The 23,437-nt window shown below is 43.6% G+C and overlaps 1 protein-coding gene across 2 annotated transcripts in view; it reads right to left on the bottom strand.

The window, feature by feature from the left end:
• smpd5 (sphingomyelin phosphodiesterase 5) overlaps positions 1–23,437 on the bottom strand; it is a 51,417-nt gene that overhangs the window by 16,856 nt on the left and 11,124 nt on the right. For both annotated transcript variants that reach the window (XR_011885524.1, XM_072254250.1), the window contains exons 3-7: positions 18,794–18,869; positions 15,976–16,116; positions 10,202–10,291; positions 9,116–9,179; positions 5,035–5,194 (exon numbers count right to left, since the gene is read on the bottom strand). Coding sequence is in view for 1 of the 2 variants with exons in the window: in XM_072254250.1 (XP_072110351.1) it covers positions 5,035–5,194; positions 9,116–9,179; positions 10,202–10,291; positions 15,976–16,116; positions 18,794–18,869 (531 nt within the window). In the remaining variant the exon portion in view is untranslated. The remainder of the gene's footprint in view (positions 1–5,034; positions 5,195–9,115; positions 9,180–10,201; positions 10,292–15,975; positions 16,117–18,793; positions 18,870–23,437) is intronic.

Here is a 23,437-nt window from a genome sequence, read left to right as displayed (position 1 = left end):
TCTGTCTGATAGCTTCATATTTCCCCTTACTCCAATTAAATGCTTTCCTAACTTGTCTGTTCCTATCCCTCTCCAATGCTATGGTAAGGAAGATAGAATTGTGATCACTATCTCCAAAATGCTCTCCCACTGAGAGATCTGACACCTGACCACGTTCATTTCCCAACACCAGATCAAGTACAGCCTCTCCTCTTGTAGGCTTACCTACATATTGTGTCAGGAAACCTTCCTGAACACACGTAACAAACTCCACCTCATCTAAACCCCATTGTTCTTGGGAGATGCCAATCAATATTGAGGAAATTAAAATCTCTCACCATGACAACCCTGCTATTTTTGCAGCTTCTGTCTCCCTATTGGGCAGTCTATAAAAATACCCAGTAGGGTTATTGACCCTTTCCTGTTTCTAACTTCCACCCACAGAGACTTCCCCCTTTTCTGCAGCCGTGACACCATCTCTGATCAGCAGTGCCATACCCCCAACTCTTTTCCCTCCCTTTGTCCCTTCTGAAAAATCTAAAGCTTGGCACTCTAAGTAACCATTCCTACCCCTGAGCCATCCAAGTCTCTGTAATGGCCACAACATCATAGCTCCAAGTACTGATCTATGCTCTGAACTCATCCGCTTTGTTCATGATACTCCTTGCATTAAAACAGACACATCTCAGACCATCAGTCTGAGAGTATCCCCTCTCTATCACCTAACTATCCTCCCTCTCACACTGTCTACAAGCTTTCTCTATTTGTGACCCAACCACCCCTTCCTCCATCTCTTCAGTTCGGTTCCCAACCCCCAGCAATTCTAGTTTATCTCCCCAACATCCTTAGCAAACCTCCCTGCCAGGATATTGGTCCCCCTGGGACTCAAGTGCAACCCGTCCTTTTTGTACAGGTCACTCCTGCCCCAAAAGGGGTCCCAATGATCCAGAAATCTAAATCGCTGTCCCCTGCTCCAATCCCTCAGCCACGCATTTATCCTCCACCTCACTCTATTTCTATACTCACTGTCACGTGGCACAGGCAGTAATTCCGAGATTACTACCTTTGAGGTCCTGCTTCTCAACTTCCTTCCTTACTCCCTGTAGTCTGTTTTTCGGATCTCCTGCCTTTTCCTACCTATGTCATTGGTACCAATATGTACCATGATCTCTGGCTGTTCACCTTCCCACTTCAGGATATCGTAAACGCGATCAGAAACATCCCAGACCCTGGCACCTTGGATGTTAATGTTGTTTATTAGGATTTTCATAAGGCCTTTGACAAATTAGTGAGAAGTTTTTAAAAACTAACAGTAAAACTTAAAAAACCATAAGGGAGCAAAGTTGAAACATGAAGGTAAGCTAGTCAATAATATAAAAGAGGATACAAAAAGTGTTTTAAATATATATAAAATAAAAGAGACGAGAGTGGATATTGCACTGCTGGAAAAATTATGCTAGAGTGGTTGTAATGGGGGAAAATCATAAGTATTGTTTCAGTCTTTACTGTGGAAGATTCTAGCAGAATGCTAAAATGCAACAGGGGCAGAAGTGATTGTCATTGTTATTACCAAGAAGGTGCTTGGGAAGCTGAAAAGTCTGAAAATAGATAAGTCACCTGGACCAGATGGACTGCACCTCAGGGTTCTGGAAGAGGTAGCTGGAGAGATTGTAGAGGCATTCGTAATGATCTTTCAAAAATCATTAGATTTAGGAATGGTTCTGAAGGACTGTAATTTTGTAAATGTCACACCATTTTTTGAGGGTGGGAGGCAGCAGTAAGGAAATATTAGGCCAGTTACTCTGACTTCAGTGCTTGGAAAGGTGTTGGAGTCTATTAGAAGGATGAGGCTTCAGTGTACTAGTCGACATTATAAAATAGGCAAAGTCAGCATGGTTTTTAAAAGGGGAAATCTTGCCTGAAATTCTTTGAGGAAATAATAGTCAGGATAGACAAAAGAGAATCAGTGGATGTTGTGTATTTGGATTTTCAGAAGGTCTTTGACAAGGTGCCACACATGAGGCTGCTTAACAAGAGCCCATGGTATTACTGGAAAGATTCTAACATGGATGAAACAGTGGCTGATTAGCAAGAGCAAAGAGTGGGAATAAAGGGGGCCTTTTCTGGTTGAATGCTGGTGACAATGTGCCACAGGGGTCAGTGTTGGGATCATTTCTTTTTACGTTATATGTCAATGATTTGGATGACGGAATTGAAAGCTTTGTGGCTGGAATTTTGCAGATGATAGGCTGAGAGGTTGGTAGTGTTGAAGAAGCAAGGTGTCTGCAGAAGGACTGACTAGGAGAATGGTTAAAGAAGTGGCAGATGAAATATAGTGCAAGGAAGTGTATGCTCATGCACTTTGTTAGAAGGAATAAAGGAATGGACTTTTCTAAACGGGGAGAAAATTCAAAATCAGAGGTGCAAAGGGACCTGTGACACCCCATACAGGATTCCCTAAAGGTTAATCTACAGGTTGAGTTGGTGGTAAGGAAGGCAAATGCAATGTTAGCATTCATTTCAAGAGGACTAGAATATAAAAACAAGGATATAATGCTGAGGCTTTACAAGGCTTTGGTCAGGTTGCACTTAGAATATTGAGAAACGGGAGAAAATCTGGAGATGCTGGAATTCAGCAGGCCAGGCTGGAAAAGAGTAAACAGTCCCAGCAGAGACCCTTCACTCTAAATTCCTCCAGCATTTTGTGTGTGGGGCTTGGAATACTGATGTCAGTTTTGGGCTCATTATCTAAAAAAAAATGTGCTGGCACTGGAGAGGATCCAAAGGAGGTTCACGAGAATGATCCCAGGAATGAAAAGATTAACATACAAGGAGCATTTGATGGCTCTGGGGCTGTTTAGAGGAATGGGGGGGGTGGGGGTGGAAATCTCATTGAATCTTATCGAATATTGAAAGGTCTAGCCAGAGTGGATGTGGAGATGATGCTTCCTTCAATGGGGAAATGTAGGACCAGAGGGCACAGCCGCAGAACTGAAGAATGTCCATTTAGTACAGAGATGAGGAAAAATGTCTTTAGCCAGAGGGTGGTGGATTTGGAGATCGCTGCCACAGACAGCTGTGGAGGCCAAGTCATCTGGGTATATTTAAAGTGAAGGTTGAATGGTTCTTGATTAGTCAAACTGTTAAAGGCTACAGGGAACAGGCTCAGGAATGGGGTTGAGAGGGATAATAAATCAGCCATGTTGGAATAGCAGTGTGGACTCGATGGGCTGAATGGCCAAATTCTGCTGCTACATCTCATGGCCTTACTCCAGGTATGGTATCATCAATGACTTATTTAACTGCAATGTAATATCCCTCCTATTATACTTGATCCCTTGACTGATGAAGGCCTACACGCTAAACATTTTCTTTAGCATCCCGCATACATGAAACAAAGTGTTCATCAAGGATCTCCTCTCCCACATTCGACTTCAGTCACATTTCCTCTTCCATGCCTGATCAGTCCTACCCTCACTAGTTGTCCTCCTGTTCTTCATGTAGGTGTAGAATGTAATAGGGTTCAGAATCAGGTTTCATATCACTGGCATGTGTATGAAATTTATACATAATATAAAATATACTACAAAAATTAAGTCAGTCATGCAAAAAGAGAGGACAAAATAGCGAGGTAGTGTTCATTGTCCATTCATTGAAGTGGCATCCAGTACTAAAGACTTTTACCATCTGGGTCTTCATCTTGTTACTAGCAACAGGGAAGTAGCACAAAAGTCTGAGGACCCTCATTAAAAGATTCAGGAACAGGAAGTTGCTGTGAATTGAGGGACTGAGTTACAGGGAAAAGTTGAATAGGTGAGGACTTCATTCCCTGGAGTGCGGAAGAATGAGGGGAGATTTGATAGAGGTGCGTAAAATTATGAGGGGCATAGATAGGGTAAATGCAAACAGGCTTATTTCACTAAGGTTGTAAGAGACTAGAACTAGAGGTCATTGGTTAAGTGTGAAAGGTGAAACTTAAGAGGGGAACTTCTTCCCTCAGAGGGTGGTACGAGAGTGGAACAAGCTACCAGCAGAAGTGGTGGATGCAGGTTCAACTGAACAGTTAAAGTGGCTTGGAGAAGAACATGAGAGTGGGAAGGAGGGCTATGGGTCCAGATTTATGGGATTAAGCAGAATAACTTCAGCATGGACTAGATGGCCAAAAGGACCTGTTTCTGTGCTGTAGAACTCTATATACAACTCTAACAGCTTCCTCTCTGTCAGATTTCCGAAAACTTTGTTAATCCTTTTATTTTGCATAATTTGTGTGCAGGGTTCTCAGTATTGTTAAGGCTAACAAAATGGCTTCTCTGTAGTGTTATAACAAAAGGGCTTCTCCGTAATGTTAAATGATGAGGTAATGGTTCTCTGTAGCTGTGATGTTTGGGTTATAACTACAGATAAGGGGGAACTAACCAATGGAAGTCATGTTATTCTATCTGTATGTGTGGGAACCGGAGTTAGTGCGCGGAGGCTTTTATCGAGGAGAAGAGGACGGATGCGTGTGGAGTGCTCTGGTAGACCACCGCAGGTGGTTCCAGCCGAGGGTCAACGGAGTTCGGAGGAGATCCATTGGTGGAAAGGAGACCTGGTTCCGTGAGCTCCAACGAATTATTTTGTGCACAAAACTGATAAATTTACTGAGTGGTGCCTTCGTTTTATTTGTTTCTACTAACCACACCACCAAAAGGAGTTATAAAGTATGATCATTAAATCGTACATTGTGTACTGTCTGATATTTTACATTGTGGGCTTGTACCGGGGTGCATTATGCAGCATCTACGCAAACGTGCGACACAGTTTGGTGGGCAGACGGCAGTTTCCCCTAGATGAACGTGAGTTGATAGAGCCGAGTGTTACATTTGTAATTTAAAGTACTTGTGTCTTTGCATGGTTCTGCTGTTGCAATCATTGAGGTCAGTGACTGGACAGCATACAAGACCAGTTAAGACAAATAGATAGGCGCACAAGGGTGAGAAATTTTAAAGTCTTTGAGCATGAGCCGAGGTTATGGTGATATGATTTGGTGGGCTGCTCTATGGGTCCCATACTCACGGTCATCACTTCCTTTGCAACGGTATCTTCCCGATACAGCAAGTAATCAATCCTGCGTCCACCTCCAACAGTTGAGGACTCTGGACTTTCGGAGTTGTCAATAGCACAGTTAACAGGGAATGCCAGGTATTGTTTCCTCAACTCATCGATTTCCAAGGCCCTGAAAAAGAACAAATTTGGGTGTTTTCGAGTTATTATTGTACAGAAAAAGGTCCACCATGTCCAGCTGGTCAAATTCCTATCTATACTGATCATATCTTGCAGCATTTGGTTGCAGTCTGCTTCGCCTTGGGGACAAGAGTTCATCTACATATTTCTTAAGTAAATTAAAACTGTGCAAAAAGCATTTTAGAATGCTACCAGGACTAGAAGGCATGAGTTAAGAGGGTAGAAAGACTGGACCTGTTATCTTCCCCAGAACAACAGAGACTGAAGGCGATCAGATACAATTAAAAAAAAACCCACAAAGGGCACAGATAAAGTGGATGGTCAGTTTTTTTTCTCAGGTAAATCTAAAATTAGAGTGCGTAGGTTTAAAGTGACATGGGAAAGATTTAGATCAGGGATTCCCAACCAGGGTTCCATGGATCCCTTGCTTAATGGTATTGGTCCATGGCATAAAAAAGTTTGGGTGAGAGGGGAAAGATTTAAAAAGTAGCTGAGGGGCAATATTTTCACAGACGTGGTGCATATCTGGAACGAGCTGCCCGAAGAAATGACAGAGGCACCTACAATAGTGATGTTTAAAAGACATTTAGATAGGTACGTGGATAGGAAAAGTTTATGGACCAAGTGCAGGTAAATGGGACTAGTTCAGTGGGTATGGGGTTGGGCTGATGGGCCTCTTTTCCGTGCTGTTTAACGTTGCCTGCCATCAGGGAGGACATACAGGAATCTGCAGACACACACATTTCCGGAAGAGCTTCTTCTGCACCACCATCAGGTTTCTGAATGGACAATGAGCCCACATACACTACCTCAATATTTTCTTCTTTTTTGTTCTTTTGTACTTCATTTTTTATATTTCTTACTGTAATGTATAGTTTTATCGTATATTGTAATGTACTGCTCCTGAAAAAATACTTCACAACGTATCCCAGTGATGTTAAACCTGATTCTGATTATAAATGATCTTAAAAGTCTCTGCCTGATTCACCTTCTCAGGCAGTGCATTCCAGATTGCAACCACCCTAAACAGAAAAAGAATTCCTCCGACCCCCCTACACCCATTGGTTTAAGATGTCTCGGTGGTGGGAAGAAGCTTCTCACCATCCACAGTCTGTGCCCGATACCTCTGTCAGAACTGCCCCAGGCTCTCTCTGTTCCAAGGAAACCAAACCCAGCTTGCCCAGTCTCTCCTCAAAACCAAAACATTTCATGCCAAGCAACACCCTAATGTATCACCTCTGCACTTGCTACAGTGCAATCATGTTAAATTTTATTTTCAAGTTTATTTTATTTATTGACATATACCGCAGAATAGGCCCTTCAGTTCCTTCAAGCCACACTGCCCAGTGATCACCCAATTGAATCAGAGCCCAACCACGGGACAATTTGCAATGAACAATTAACCTATCAACCCGCTACATCTTTGGACTGTGGGTGGAAACCGGAGCATCTGGAGGAAGCTCACACAGTCATGGGAGAAGATGCAAACTCCTTATGGGCAGCAGCAGGAAATGAACCTGAGTCACCTGCTCTGTAAAATATTGTGCTAGCCACTATGCTGCCGGGCTGCCTGGTCTGTATTCATATGTATGGTTATTGGTCATTGAACTATTAACATGAATACAGCCTTCTTCTGGGGCTAGGGTGCAAAACACAGCACCAAGTCACACAGCACGTAGTTATAGTAGTGGAAAAACATAAGAGTTTATAATATATTAAAAAAAAATATATGTATAGTATAGCCCAAGCCCCTGAGCATCATGGCCTGCAGATCGATGGTACATGGATGTTGGCCTGGAGCCACGCCTTTGCAAAAACAGCCTGCAGTAGTTCTCATCTTGTGCAAGTGCACGACAGACTATCGCAACCCAGCTGCTGTCCCACCGAGTGAACACTGGAGGGCAGCACTGAAGGGCGGCGCCAGGCTCCAACCAAGTAGGGAATCCAATGGCACCCAACCAACTTTCAGGATGAAGACATAGAATATAGAATAGTACAGCACAGTACAGGCCCTTCAGCCCACATTGTTGTGCCAAACTTCAAACCCTGCCTCCCATAAAACCCCCCCTCCATATACCTGTCTAGTAGTCCCTTAAATTTCACTAGTGTATCTGCCTCCACCACTGGCTCAGGCAGTGCATTCCACGCACCAACCACTCTCTGAGTAAAAAACCTTCCTCTGATATCCCCCTTGAACTTCCCACCCCTTACCTTAAAGCCATGTCCTCTTGTATTGAGCAGTGGTGCCCTGGGGAAGAAGCACTGGCTATCCACTCTATCTATTCCTCTTATTATCTTGTACACCTCTATCATGTCTCGTCTCATCCTCCTTCTCTCCAAAGAGTAAAGCCCTAGCTCCCTTAATCTCTGATCATAATCCATACTCCCTAAACCAGGCAGCAGCCTGGTAAATCTCCTCTGAACCCTTTCCAATGCTTCCACATCCTTCCTATAGTGAGGTGACCAGAACTGGACACAGTACTCCAAGTGTGGCCTAACCAGAGTTTTATAGAGCTGCATCATTACCTCGTGACTCTTAAACTCTATCCCTCGACTTATGAAAGCTAACACCCCATAAGCTTTCTTAACTACCCTATCTACCTGTGAGGAAACTTTCAGGGATCTGTGGACATGTACCCCCAGATCCCTCTGCTCTTCCACACTACCAAGTATCCTGCCATTTACTTCGTACTCTGCCTTGGAGTTTGTCCTTCCAAAGTGTACCACCTCACACTCCTCTGGGTTGAACTCCAACTGCCACTTCTCAGCCCACTTCTGCAACCTATCAATGTCTCTCTGCATCTCAGCTCTGGCATCTTCTTCCCCGGCAGTTGCAACAAGCAATTTCAAAGCACGAGGGCCTTCTCCGCGTAACAGCAGAGACAACCTGGCTTCCCCGCTAGCCTCGCCAATGATTTATTTAGTGATACAGCAAAGAAAAGGCCCTTCTGGCCCAATAAACCACACCACCCAGCAACCCACCTATTGAACCCCAAGCCTAATTATAGGACAATTTACAATGACCATTTACCTACTAACCAGTACATCACTGGAATGCGGAAAGAAACCGGACCACCCAGAGGAAACCCTTGCAGTTTCACAGACAAAATGTACAAAGTTCTTACAGACGGTGCTCTCCACATTCAAAAGACATAGGGGTTAGTAGGTTAATTGGTCACATGGGTGTAATTGGGTGGTGCAGGTTCATTGGGCCAGAACAGCCTATTACCACACTGCATCTCTAAGTTGTGGGCATGCTATGTTGGCTCTGGAAGCAGGGCAACACTTGTGGGCTGCCCCCAGCACATCCTCAGACAGTGTTGGTCATTGAAATAAACGACAAATTTCATTGTATGCTGCTTCAATGTACGTGACAAATAAAGCTGAGCTTTAAGATCCCACTCTATGTGGTTGGTTCTTAACTAGTCTCTGAAGTGGTGCCATAGTAGCGTAGAGGTTAGCATGATGCTATTACAGCTTGGGATGTCTGAGTTTGAAGCTCAATCCCGGTGTCCTTGTACGAAAGTTTGTATGTTCTTCCCATGTGCGCGTGGGTTTCCTCCGGGTGCTCCAGTTTCCTCCCACAGTCCAAAGACATACTGGTTATTTGGTCATTGTAAATCGTCCTGTGATTAGGCTAGGGTTAAAAAGGTGGGTTTCTGGACAGTGCAGCTTGTTGGACTAGAAGAGCCTGTTCTCTGGTGTATGTCTAAATAAATAACATCCCTTTGAAAGGACAGATGGGTACTGGATCTGACATTTCACTCGAGGGACAACACGTTCCCTACCACATTAGCAGCACCAGCTTACGGCTGGCCCTGAACCGATAGCCTTCTGACAGGGTGAACACATTGTACCATAGGTCACCCCGGAGCGATAGACTGGCTTTCCTCCCACTTTTGCCAATACTCACCGCTGCAAATTCTCTGGACTGATTACTGGCTCCTCATACATTGTTCTTTGTTCCAACAGTGTACCTAGGAGACAGATGGAACAAGCCAATTGATATCATTATAAAAACAAACTGGCCTGACCACAGGTGGAGAATTGTCAACAGTCTGGGCTCTAAATTATAGGAAAGATTTGAAGGACGTGGACCAAGATGCTTCCAGCAGAAAATCTGGGACTATTTTCTTCGGAATAGTGGAGGTTGGGAAGGGCCATATAGAGATATTTAAGATCCTGAAGGAGATAAGACAGTGGACAGAGAGAAATTGTTTCCACTGGTATATCTGAGGGCACAGAGTGAAGGTGATTGCTACTTTGCTTTATGTAAATTGCTTAGAATCTGGAACGTGCAGCCAGACGTTGAAGTATGGCAGTATACTTCATTAAGAGTTTGCGAAGATTTAGTATGCCAGCTAAGACTCCAACAAATTTCTACAGATGTATAGTGGAGAGTATTCTAACTGGTTGCATCACCATCTGGTATGGAAGTCCCAATGTGCAGGATCAAAAGAGGCTACAAAGGGATGTAGATTCAGTCAGCTCCATCAGAGGCACAATTTTACCCACGAAGGACATCTTCAAAAGGCATTGCCTCAAAGTGGCAGCATACATTGTGAAAGACCTTCACCCCACCCAGGACATCCCCTCTTCTCATTGCTACCATCAGGGAGGAGGTACAGGAGCCTGAAGGCACACACTCAATGTTTCAGGACCAGCTTCTTCCCCCTCGGCCATCAGATTTCAGAGCTGACAATGAGCCCTTATACATTACCTCACTATTTTTGCTTTTTTTCACTACTCTAATTTTACATACATTTCTCATTGTAATTTATAGTATGTTATGTATTGCATTGTACTGCTGCTGCAAAGCAATAAGTTTCACGACATATGTCAGAGATAATGAACTGATTCTGAGATACACCAGGATGAAAGCAGTTTTTGGCTCTGTTATCAGCAAATTCCAAGAAAACCTACAGCATATAGCAATAAAACAGGATGAGGTGGGTGAGGACTCAAAGACAATTTATTTCAGAGAATAAAGAGTACAAACCTATGACCCCAGGCTTCTCTTTACCCGGTGCAATGCAGCAAGGATCTTTATACATTTTGAGGATCTGATGCTGCTGCTCCAAATGATCCTCTAAAACAAAAAAAATAAGTGCTTAGTTATTCAGCAACTAGACCATTTCCATTCTAGCATAACATAATGCTTACATAGTGCCAACTATAAGATCGGGATTCAATTCCCACTGCTGTCGGCAAGGAGCTTGTACATTCTCCCCGTGACTGCGTGGATTTCCTCTGGATGCTCCAGTTACCTCCCACATTTCAAAGATGTACTGGTTAGGGTTAATGAATTGTGGGCATGCCGTGTTGGTGCTGAAAATGTAGTGACACTTGTTGGTTTCCCAGCACAGTCCTCGCTGACTTTTTCATTTTCCGGAAATGACGCATTTCACTGTATGTTTCCATGTACACGTGACAGTTATTACCCTTCAACCATCAGGCTCTCAAACCAGAGAGGATAACTTCACTCACCCCAACACCGAACTGTTCCCACAACCTATAGACTTACGTTCAAGGACTCTTCATCTCATGTTCTCAATATTTATTGCTTATTTATTATTTCTTTCTTTGGTATTTGCACAGTTTGTTGCCTTTTGTACACTGCCTGATTGTCCTACCTGTATGTGTTTTTTCATTGATGTTTCTTTGTACTTACTGTGAATGCTGCAAGAAAATGAATCTTGGGATAGTATAGGGTGACAACTGTACTTTAATAAATTTACTTGGAACTTTTGAACTTTGAAATAAAGCTAATCTTACCTTATCATTAAATAGGAACATCTGTGATGTGAAAACTGAAGGACATGCTACTGCAATATTAAACTATATGGAGATAACACTCCTATATGTGGGAATAGCAGGGAGACATGCTGTTCTAAAGCTCATTAGGATGCCCTGCAGATCACTACTGTCCATGAAGATCTTGTTCAACTGTCACAAAATTCTGCAGGACCTCAGCAGGCCAGGCAGCATCATTGGAGGGAAATGATTAGTTGATGTTTTTAGGCGGATTCCTTCATCAGAACTCATTTAAACTGTGGTAAATGCAGTGATGTGGAAACTGGGTAATGCACAGAATAACCCAGACCACAAGTCCAACATATCCCAGTTTGTGGTTGGCACTGTGAGATGTTTCTGGCTCCGAATCAGAGGCAACTGTTGCAGAACCTATGGAATACTGGAAGATGACAGCAAGTGTATCCACTATTTTTGTGGTCATCTCTTTTATAAGGATGTAGATCATTAGGCCCTAAAAATTTAATCATAAGACCACAAGACATAGGAGCAGAATTAGGCCACTTGGCCCATCAAGTCTGCTCTGCCACTCAATCATGGCTGATTCTTTTTTTTTTTCTGCTCCTCAACCCCATTTCCCGGCCTTCTCCCCGTAATCTTTGATGCCATGTCCAATCAAGAACCTATCAATCTCTGCCTTAAATACACCCAATGACCTGGCCTCCACAGCTGCACATGGCAACAAATTCCACAAATTCACCACCCACTGGCTAAAGAAATTTCTCTGCAGCCCTGTTTTGAAAGGGTGCACTTCTATCCTGAGGTTGTGCCCTCTTGTCCTAGACTCTCCCACCATGGGAAACATCCTTTCTATATCTACTCTGTCTAAGCCTTTCAACATTTGAAAGGTTTCAATGAGATCCTCCTCATCCCCTTCTGAATTCCAGCGAGTACAGACCCACAGCCATCAAACGATCCTCGTATGATAACCTTTTTATTCCTGGAATCATCCTTGTGAACCTCTCTGGACCCCATCCAGTGGCAGCACATCTTTTCTAAGAAGATGGGATGTAATGTTGAAATTGTACAAGGCATTGGTGAGGCCAAATTTGGAGTATTGTGTACAGTTTTGGTCACCGAATTATAGGAAAGATGTCAACAAAATAGAGAGAGTACAGAGAAGATTTATGAGAATGTTACCTGGGTTTCATCACCTAAGTTACACAGAAAGTTTGAACAAGTTGGGTCTTATTGTTTGGAATGTAGAAGGTTGAGGGGGGACTTGATAGAGGTGTTTAAAATTATGAGGGGGATTGATAGAGTTGACGTGGATAGGCTTTTTCCATTGAGAATAGGGGAGATTCAAACAGGATGACATGAGTTGAGAGTTAAAGGGCAAAAGTTTAGGGGTAACATGAGGGGGAACTTCTTTACTCAGAGAGCGGTAGCTGTGTGGAACAAGCTTCCAGCAGAAGTGATTGATGCAGGTTCGATGTTGTCGTTTAAAGTTAAATTGGATAGCTATATCGGCAGGAAAGGAAAGGAGGGTTATGGGCTGAGTGCGGGTCGGTGGGACTAGGTGAGAGTAAGATTTCGGCACGGACTAGAAGGGCCGAGATGGTCTGTTTCTGTGCTGTAATTGTTATATGGTTATATGAGGAGTCCAAAACTGTTCACAATACTCAAGGTGAGGCCTCACCAGTGCCTTACCACAGCCTTGCTCTTGTATTCTGGACATCTTGAAATGAATGCGAACACTGCATTTGCCTCCCTCACCACTGACTCCATCTGCAAGTTAACCTTTAGGGTGTTCTGCATAAGGTCTCCCAGGTCCCTTTGCATCCCAGGTTTTTGGATTTTCTCCCCATTTAGAAAATAGTTTGCACATTTATTTCTACTACCAAAGTACAAGACCATGTATTTTCCAACATAATTCATTTGCCACTTTCTTGCCCATTCTCCTAATCTGTCTAAGTCCTTTTGCATCCTACTTGTTTCCTCAACACTACCTGCCCCTCCACCAATCTTCGTTTCATCTGCAAACTTGGGAACAAAGCCATCTATTTCATCATCTAAATCTTTTATATACAGCATAAAAAGAAACGGTCCCAACACTGACCCCTGCAGGACACCACTATTCACTGGCAGCCAACCAGACAAGGATCCTTCTATTCCCACTCACTGCCTTCTTCCAATCAGCCAGTGCTCTAACCATCTTAGCAACTTTCCTGTAATACTACGGGCTCTTAACTTGGTAAGCAGCCTCATGTTTGGCACCTTGTCAAAGGCCTTCTGAAAGTCCAAATATACAAAATCCACTGCATCCCCTTGATCTGTAATCTCCTCAAAGAATTCCAACAGGTACATTAGGCAGGATTTTCCCTTAAGGAAACCATGCTGACCTTTGTCCTGTGTCACCAAGTACTCCACCACTTCATCCTTAACAATTGACTCTAATGTCTTCCCAACCACGGAAGTCAGGTTAACTGGCCTATAATTTCCTTTCTGCTACCTTCCTCCTTTCTTAAAGAGTGGAGTAACATTTGCAATTTTCCAGTCCTCCGGCACCATGCCAGAGTCCAATGATTTTTGAAAAATCATTGCTAATGCGGCCACAATCTCTAACACTACACCTTTCAGAACCCTAGGGTGCAGTTCATCTGGTCCAGGTGACTTATACACTTTTAACTCTTTCAGCTTTTTGAGCACCTTCTCCCTTGTAATAGTAACGGTACCCACTTCTCTTCTGACCTCTGGCATGCCGACAGTGTCTTACACAGTGAAGACTGATGCAAATAAATATAGTTCATCTGCCATCTCCTTGTCCCCTGTTATTATTTCTCCTGCCTCATTTTCTAGCTGTCCTATACCTACTCTCATCTCTTTTTCCTTACATACTTGAAAAAGCATTTACTATCCACTTTAATACTACTTGCTAGCTTGCTTTCATATTTCATCTTTTTCCTTCAGATGAATCTTTTAGTTGCTCTGTAGGTTTTTAAAAACTTCCCAATCCTCTATCTTTCCACTAATTTTTGCTTTGTTGTATGCCCTTTCTTTTGGTTTTTACAATAGCTTTGACTTCCCTTGTCTGCCATGGTTGTACTATTTGACCATTTGAGTATTTCTTCATTTTTGGAATACATCTATCCTGCGCCTTCCTCATTTTTCCCAGAAACTCACTCCATTGCTGCTCTGCTGACATCCCTGCCAGCAGCTCCTTCCAATTTATTTTGGCCAACTCCTCTCTCATATCACTGTAATTTCCCTACTCCACTGAAATACTGCTACATCAGACTTTACTTTCTCCCTATCAGATTTCAAGTTGAACTCAGTCATATTGTGATCACTGGTTCCTAAGGGTTCTTTTACCTTAAGCTCCCTAATTGCCTCTGGTTCATTACATAACATCCAATCCAGTATAACTGATCCCCTGGTGGGCTCAACAACAAACTGCTCTAAAAAGCCATCTCTTCGGCATTCAACAAATTTACTCCCCTGAGATCCATTACCAACCTGATTTTCCCAATTGACCTGCATGTTAAAATCTCCCATGATTATCATAACATTGCCCTTTTGACACACCTTTTCCATTTCCTGTTGTAATCTGTGGTTCACATCCCAGCTGCTTTTGGGAGGCCTGTACATAACTGCCATGAGGGTCATTTTACCGTAGCAGTTTCTTAGCTCAACCCACAAGGATTCAACGTCTTCTGATCCTATGTCACATCTTTCTACTGATTTGATGCCATTCTTTACCAGTAGAGCCACGCCACCCCCTCTGCCTACCTTCCTATCCCTCCGATACAACGTGTAACCTTGGACATTCAGCTCCCAACTACAACCATCCTTCAGCCGTGATTCAGTGATGGCCACAACATCATGCCTGGCAATCTGTAATAGTGCAACAATAATCACCAATCTCACTAATTTCTCCGATGCTGGGATTTTACTAATGCTAATTTCTTGCAGCTGCTCCTTCGCCTGTTAATCACCACTATTTCCAGCATGGTTTCTGTGTCTCCTATTCCTCTAATTTTCAGAGATACAGCAGAGTTAACAGGCCCTTCTAGCCCAATGAGCCCGGGCTGCCCACTTACACCCACTTGACCAATTAACCTGCTAACCTGTACATTTTTGGAATGTGGAAGGAAATCAGAGCACACTAATGAAACTCACATGGTCACAGGGAGAACACAGAAAATCCTTGGGGGATAAGGACACATTACCTTAACTTCCAACATAATTTTACTTAATTTTGATTTAGAGCAGAACAGGCCCTTCCGGCCCAACAGGTCTCATTACCAAGCCATTTAATCCTAGCTTAATCATGGGACAATTTATAATAGCCAATTAGCCAACTTAACTGGTATGTTCTTGGACTGTGGAAGGCTACTGGAGCACTCAGAGGAAACCTATGCCATTCACAGGGAGAACATACAAACTGCTTACAGACACTGTTGGAAGAGAACCGCAAACTCTGGAACACCCACCCCAAGCTGTAATAGTGTCACGCTAACCTCTACATTACCACGGTACCCTTGTAATTTCTCATACCTCGGTCTCTAAATGAAAGCATCCACACTGTTTAGTGTTGATACTTTCAATGAGTTTATGTTCCTCATTACAATCTTGTTAAATTACTTCCCTTATGTTATGAGCATCTCTGTGCTTCTTCGCTGAATTCTGAAATTTTCCAAATTCGCAGGCTTACCTCTCATTTTGGCAACTTTATACACCTTTACCTTGGATTGATAACTCTAGCTAATTTCTCTTGAAAGCCATGGTGAGATAACATTTCCTGTTGCTTTGGTTGTGTGGCTCAATATAGCAAACAATTACCATATAATTACAGTATTACACACAACCACATCACTGAGCTCCAAAATGAAAACTGGCTGGGTATAGGAAAGCTTGAGTATCAAAGCTGAACTAAATGACAATACAGGTGAGATCAAGGTGTCACCTCCAGGGGCAGAGGGGTCACAATCATTTAGGATGTCTGCAGAGCCTGACACTCACCCAGAGAGCAGTTATCGAAATTGAAATCGCCACAAAGAACATCGAACACAACTTTCTCATCCTCACATTCTGTTGCACTCATGAATTCGCTGATCCAATCTGCGATATGACTGAGTTGGTTCTGACGGATGTGGTTGTCCTCTGAAATAAAGAGACATGGACTTGAAACCTGACAATCACTCATACTACCACTTTCCTGTTTCATGCTACCATTTCCCTATGTTTAGAGAGGGTGCAGAGAAGATTTATTGGATCATTTTAACAAGGTAAAAATTCTATGGCGTTACAGAAAAGATACTGGTATGGATAGAGGAATGGCTAACAGGCAGGAGGCAGTAGATGGGAATAAAGGGGGCCTTTTCTGGTTGGCTGTCAGTGACTATTGGTGTTTCTCAGGGTCCAGTATTGGAACTGCTACTTTTCACATTGTTTGTCAATGATTTGGATAATGGAATTGATGGCTTTGTGGCAAAGTTTGTGGATGATATGAAGATAGGTGGAGGGGTAGGTAGTGCTGAGGAAGCAATGCGATTGCAGCAGGACATAGACAAATTGGAAGAATGGGCAGATGGAATACAGTGTTGGGTAATATGATAATGCATTTTGACAAAAGGAACAACAGTGTGGACTATTATCTAAATGGGGAAAAGGTACAAACATCAGAGGTGCAGAGGGACTTGGGTGTCCTTGTGCAAGACTCCCAGTACTGTAATTTAATTTACAGGTTGACTCTGGTAAAAGAGGCAAATGCAATGTTAGCATTTATTTCAAGGGGAATAGAATATAAAAACAAGGAGATAATGCTGTGGCTTTATAAGACACTAGTCAGACCAAGGTTGTCAAGCCAAGGAGTGGTAGTGGGGACAAGCTCCCACTACCTAAAAGTGCTCCTCACGGCTGCGCCTCAAATGGCCTCCGACAACCAAGTCCAACTTCTGGCCTTCTCGTGTGGCTTAGCCTCTAAGCCCGGCGGAACTGTTTCTACTGACAGGAGAAGGGACGAAGGCGGGTCCTGGCGCCTTAACACCAGTGCTTCAGGTAGATGGAGCTCATCAACCTGGGAAGGCAGTCCATCTGAGAGAGGGAAAACTCTGATTTCAAACCTCCGTTGCCTTGCGGCCATACCCACTCATGGGAAAGGCTTCGGGAGTAAACCCTGAGGACAAATCCGGAGCTGGAGTCCCTAAGGCAGTCCGACGTTGCCTTCAACCTCGTTCTAGCAACTCCTGCGACAACACTGGTGCCAAGCTGTATTGGCCCTTGCCCTTCCCTTGGACAACATCGGTGTCATGGAGAGGGGAGACTTGCTGCATGGGCAACTGCCGGTCTTCCATACAACCTTGCCCAGGCCTGCACACTGGAGAGAACACTCCAGTGTCGCCTCACCACGATGGCACAGAGACTTTCCAGGCACAGATCCATGGTCTCGCGAGACTAACGGATGCTACCAGTCAGACCACACTTGGAGCACCGTCAAGAGTTTTGGGTCCATTTCTTAGAAAGGACATGTTGCCATTGGAGAGAGTCCACAGGAGGTTCACAAGGATGATTCCAGGCATGAAGAGGTTAAATTATGGCATTTGGTAGCTTTGGGTCTGTACTCACTGGAATTTAGAAGAATGCAGGGGGATCTCTTTAAAACCTACTGAATGTTGAAAGAACGAGACAGGGTGAACGTGGAAAGGACATTTCCTATGGTGGGGTATCCAGAACTTAAGGGCACAGTCTCAAAATTGATGGATGACCCTTTAGAACGGAGGTAAGGAGGAATTTTTTTTTAACCAGAGTGGAGAATCTGTGGAATGCTCTGCCACAGACTGCAGCGGAGTCCAAGACCGTGGGTATATTTAAGGCAGAAATTGATAGTTTACTGATCGGTTAGGGCATCAAAAGGACATGGCAAGAAGGCAGGTGTATGAGGTTGATTGGGATCCGGGATCAGCCATGATGAAATGCCGGAGAAGTGTGCATATATTTTACACACAAACACAATGTTAAGTGCCTGGAACATACTGCCAGTTGTGGCGGCAAAGGCAGATACCTTAGGATATTTAGGAGACTCTTAGATAGGCACTGGAAAAATGAAAGGTTTTGGTCTGTTTAGGAGAGGAGGGTTAGATCGATCACGGAATAGGTTAAGAGGTCAACACAACATCATGGGCTGAAGGGTCTGTGCTTTGCTGTATGGACTATTGCAGAGCAATTACAACTTGACAGCACTGTTAACAATATTCTTCACTGCTTTGCCCCTGATTGGGTGAAGATTGAATGAGCAGCAGCAACAAACTGGATCAGGAGTGTCATCCTTTTCATGGACAGCATATATTTTGAGTCTGATTAGCACGACAATGCCTCCCCACTCTACAACATAATGGACACTGTACTTGATTATGGAGGCACCTACAAGAAAAATAACAATGAGATTCAAAGTGGGTGGAACAAGTTGCTAGCGGAAATGGTGGATGCGGGTTCGATTGAGACTTCCAAGAGAAATTTGGGTAAGTACATGGATGGGAGGGTGATGCCCAGGTGTCGGTTGATGGGACCAGGCAGAATAAGTTTGTCATGGACTAGACGGACCGAAGAGCCTGTTTCTGTACTGTAGTGTTCTATGACTGATTACATGACATTACACAGATTACACCACATTTTATGTTCTGCATGAGCATTCTCCAAGCTTATCATCATCTAATCCCATCAGGCAAGTAGCCACATCGCTCTTGATTATGAACCCTTTTACACCCAGTTACACTGTACAGAACAGGCCCTTTGGTCCGTCATGTCCACCTGCACTAATCCCACGCACTATGCACGTTACCTGCTGTGGCATGTAGGTGGGTGCAGCTGACATACCCCACAATCCGATGGCCTTTTTGGGTCAATCCAACTTCAACCTGAGAGGAACAGTTTTGGAGAGTTGTTTATTCTTATTTATCTCCAACTAAAATGAGACCACTAGACATAGGATCAGAATTAGGCCATTTGGCCCATTGAGCGTCTTCTCTGCCTTCCTCTCATGCCTGATTTATTATCCCTCTCAACCCCATTTTCCTGTTTCTTCCCCCAGAATCTGATGCCCTGGTCAATCAGGAATATGTCAACTTCCGTTCTAAATATACCCAATGATTTGGCCCCCACAGCAATGAATTCCAGAGACTCACTACCTCCTGGTTAAAGGAAACCCTCCTCACTTGAGATTCAGGAACAGTTACAATAAGGGGTTTAGGAAAACACATATTCATTCATACATACTACATATCATTCATATATTCAAGTCATTGGGTATAGTTAACGCAGAGGTTGTGGCCGAGAGGGAAATGGATCAGTCATGATAAAATGGCAGAGCAGAATTGATGGGCCAAATAGTCTAATTCTGCTCCGACATCTTTTGGTCTTATACAAGTTTAGAAAGCAGAAAGAGTGGGAACAGAGGTTTGGAAGGTTAAAAAAAAACAGGAATAGAGGCCTGTACACAGGAATTTGGCCAAATGAAGATGTTGGAGTGGGGAAGGGGAGCAAGAATGGATGCAATGTGCATAACATTCAATGGCAGAAGAAATTCAGAGTGCTCATACCATAGTTGACCAGCGATGGCCTAAACAATGCCAACTTGTAGAAAAGAGCAAAAATCAATTTCTCTAGCTTCCGGTAGCCACTCTCCTCAGTTCTGCCCCTACCTCCACTTTGTTTTCCCTCATCTCTAGTTCCTTAATCCCATCTCGCTCCACACAGCTGCCTATCATATACCTTCTTCTCTTTATTCCATGGTCAACCCTCCTCTCCAGATTCCGTATTCAGTCTTTTACCTCTTCTGCCTAGCACCTAATTTCCTCCCCCATGACGTTCCTACCTTCCCCCTTCACCACCAGCTCAGGGCCCTCCCCTCCCCTTTCATTCTGGCTCGAGCCCCCTTTGCAGTCTTGATGAAGGGTCTCAGCCTGAAACATCGACTGTCCAGTTCCCTCCAAGGATGTTGCCTAATCTGTCGAGTTCTAAGTTCAGAGTAAGCTTATTATCAAAGTATGTATATGTTACATTATACTGCCTGGAGATTACTTTTCTTGCAGGCATTTACAGGGGAAAAATGCAACAGAATTTACGAAAAACAGCAAACAATATGCAAAAGACAAACTGCAAATAAAAAATACTGAGAAAAGGAGCTGTAAAGAGTCCTTGAAAGTCTGAAGGTCCCATAATCAGAGTTCCTCCAGTGTTGTGTTACAATGTCAAAACACATGATCAAAGTATGTATACAAGCTTGAGATTTGTCTCCTTACAGGCAGCCACAAAATGAAGAAATTCAATAGAACCCATTAAAAAAATGTGCAGAAAATAAAGCAAATCATGCAAATACGGCACACGCGGCCACTTCGGTGATGATGTCTGTTATGTCAAGTAGGGGACCGTGCACAATTTTGATTTGATGGAGACAGACGTGAGAGCACAGCGGAACATCTGGAAAACTTCTGAAATGCCCGCTTCGCTGCCGCTGCTACTGTGTGGTAACGGGAATCTTCGGAGCTGAAGGTCCCAAAATCCTCGGCTTTACGTGTTTCAGTGGCCAGGAAGAGGCCGAAGGCACTCGGCAGAGGATGGCGCTCGGGAGGCTGTATCGGAGAGGCTGGTCGGAAGCTCTCAGACAGATGGACTCAGTGTCGGCTGGGGTCAGCTGCTTCCAAGGTATCGGCAAGTTGACAGTGCCTGGAGGTTTACGGCAGGGAGTTTCTCCCTTTTGCCGCCGCTATCGGGGACTCAGGAGTCGATCGATTAGGGGACTTTGAGACTTTTTTTTTTACCATGCCCATGGCCTGTTCTTTATCAAATTATGGTATTGCTTTGCACTGCTGTAACTATATGTTATAATCATGTGGTTCTGTCAGTGTTAGTCTTGGTCTGTCCTGCTTCTGTGAGATCACTCCAGAGAAACATTGTATCATTTCTTAATGCATGTATGCATTTCTAAATGACAATAAAAGAGGACTGAGTGTTCTCATAATCTAAAATAGCAAAAGCAAGCGAACAACTGAAGTTCACAAAAGCCAGTCTGCAGGCACAAAGCCAGTCATCACTGCAGCTGACTCAGGAGCCCATTAGTTGCAGGCCACAACCTCAGTTCAGCATAGAGATGAGTACGCCACATTTCTTGTGTCTCCATCAATCAAGTGATCTTTTCAAAATTTTAAAATATTATCTACTGATACAGCATGGTAACAGGCCCTTCTGGCTCAAAAACCCCACACCTCCCAATTATAACCTACCAACTTGCATGTCTTTGAGGGGAAAGCGAACATGAGGTCATGAGGAGAACATACAAACTCTTTACTGACGGTGGTGAGAATCGAATCTGTGTTGGTGGCACTGTCATATTTATGCTAATCGCTATGCTACCATGCCATTCCTATACTATTGTTTTCTTATTCAAAAAAGGTGGAAGGAAGAGGGTAGCTACAGCTGGGCAAGCTTAAGAGTCACAGAAGTAAAGCACAGAAACAGGCCCTTTGGACCATCTAGTCTATGTCGAAAATACTTAAACTGCCTACTCCCATAGTCCTCCAAACCCTTACTATCCATGTACCTATCCGAACTTCTCTTAAACGTCAAAATCGTGCTCGCATGCACCACTCTCGTTGACGGCTCATTCCACACTCTCATGACCCTTCAAGTGAAGATGTTTCCCCTCATGTCCCCCTTAAATTTCTCACCTTTCACCCTTAACCTATGGCCTCTGGTTGTAGTCCCATCCAACCTCAGTGGTAAAAGCCTGCTTGCATTTACCCTCTTTATACTTCTCGATTTTGTATACTTCTACCAAATCTCCTCTCAATATTTTATGTTCTAAATAGTCATAGTCATACTTTATTGATCCCGGGGGAAATTGGTTTTCGTTACAGTTGCACCATAAATAATATAGTAATAAAACCATAAATAGTTAAATAGTAATATGTAAATTATGCCAGGAAATAAGTCCAGGACCAGCCTATTGGCTCAGGGTGTCTGACCCTCCAAGGGAGGAGTTGTAAAGTTTGATGGCCACAGGCAGGAATGACTTCCTATGACGCTCTGTGTTGCATCTCGGTGGAATGAGTTTCTGGCTGAATGTACTCCTGTGCCCAACCAGTACATTATGTAGTGGATGGGAGACATTGTCCAAGATTGCATGCAACTTGGACAGCATCCTCTTTTCAGACACCACCGTCAGAGAGTCCAGTTCCATCCCCACAACATCATTGGCCTTACGAGTGAGTTTGTTGATCCTGTTGGTGTCTGCTACCCTCAGCCTGCTGCCCCAGCACACAACAGCAAACATGATAGCACTGGCCACCACAGACTCGTAGAACATCCTCAGCATCGTCCGGTAGATGTTAAAGGACCTTAGTCTCCTCAGGAAATAGAGACGGCTTTGACCCTTCTTGTAGACAGCCTCAGTGTTCTTTGACCAGTCCAGTTTATTGTCAATTCGTATCCCCAGGTATTTGTAACCCTCCACCATGTCCACACTATAAAGAATACAGTCCTAACCTATTCAATCTTTTCTTATAACACAGGTCCTCCAGACACAGCAACATCCTTGTAAAGTTTCTCTGTACTTTCAATTTTGTTTGCATCTTTTCCATAGGTAGCTAACCAAATCTGCACATGACACCCCAAATTAGGCCTCACCATAACATCCCATTTCCTGTACTCCATATTGACTTATGAATGCCAATGTGCCAAAAGCTTTGACTGTATCTACCTGTGATGCCACTTTCAATGAATTATGTATCTGTACTCCAAGATCCCCTTGTTCTACGACACTCAGTGCCCTACCATTCGCTGTGTAAGACCTACCCTGACTGGTCCTACTGAAGTGCAAAACCTCACACTTCTCTGTATTAAATTTCATCTGCTACTTTTCTGCTCATTTTTCCAGCTGATGCAGATCTCTCTGCAAGCCACAATAGCCTTTCTCACTGTACACTACACCTCCAATCTTGGTGTCATCTGCATATTTGCTGATTCAGTTAACTACGTTATCATCTATATTAATGATCTGGATGACAAACAACAAAGGACCCAGCACTGATCCCTGCAGCACACTAGTCACAGGCCATCAGTTAAAGGTATCCCTCTACCATCACTCTTTGGCTTCTCCCACAAAGCCAAAGACTAGTCCGGTTTACTACCCATTCTGACTGCTGAGTGACTGAACCTTCCTGATAAGCCTCCCACATGGGACCTTGTCAAATGTCTTACTAAAGTCCATGTAGACAACATCCACTGCCTTGCCTTCGTCCACTTTCATGGTAACTTCCTCGAAAAACTCCATAAAATAGATTGGTTAGACATGACCTACAATGCATGAAGCCATGCTGACTACCCTTAATCAGTCCATGTCTGTCCAAGCATACACTGTATATCTGATCCCTCAGAATACCTTCCATTAACTCTCCTGCAACTGATGTCAACTCACCAGCCTATAATT

Source organism: Mobula birostris, chromosome 3 (genome assembly GCF_030028105.1).
Source record: "Mobula birostris isolate sMobBir1 chromosome 3, sMobBir1.hap1, whole genome shotgun sequence".
NCBI lineage: Eukaryota > Metazoa > Chordata > Chondrichthyes > Myliobatiformes > Myliobatidae > Mobula > Mobula birostris.
Note: the sequence above shows the minus strand (reverse complement) of the source record. Positions and strands in the feature narration are given on the sequence as shown.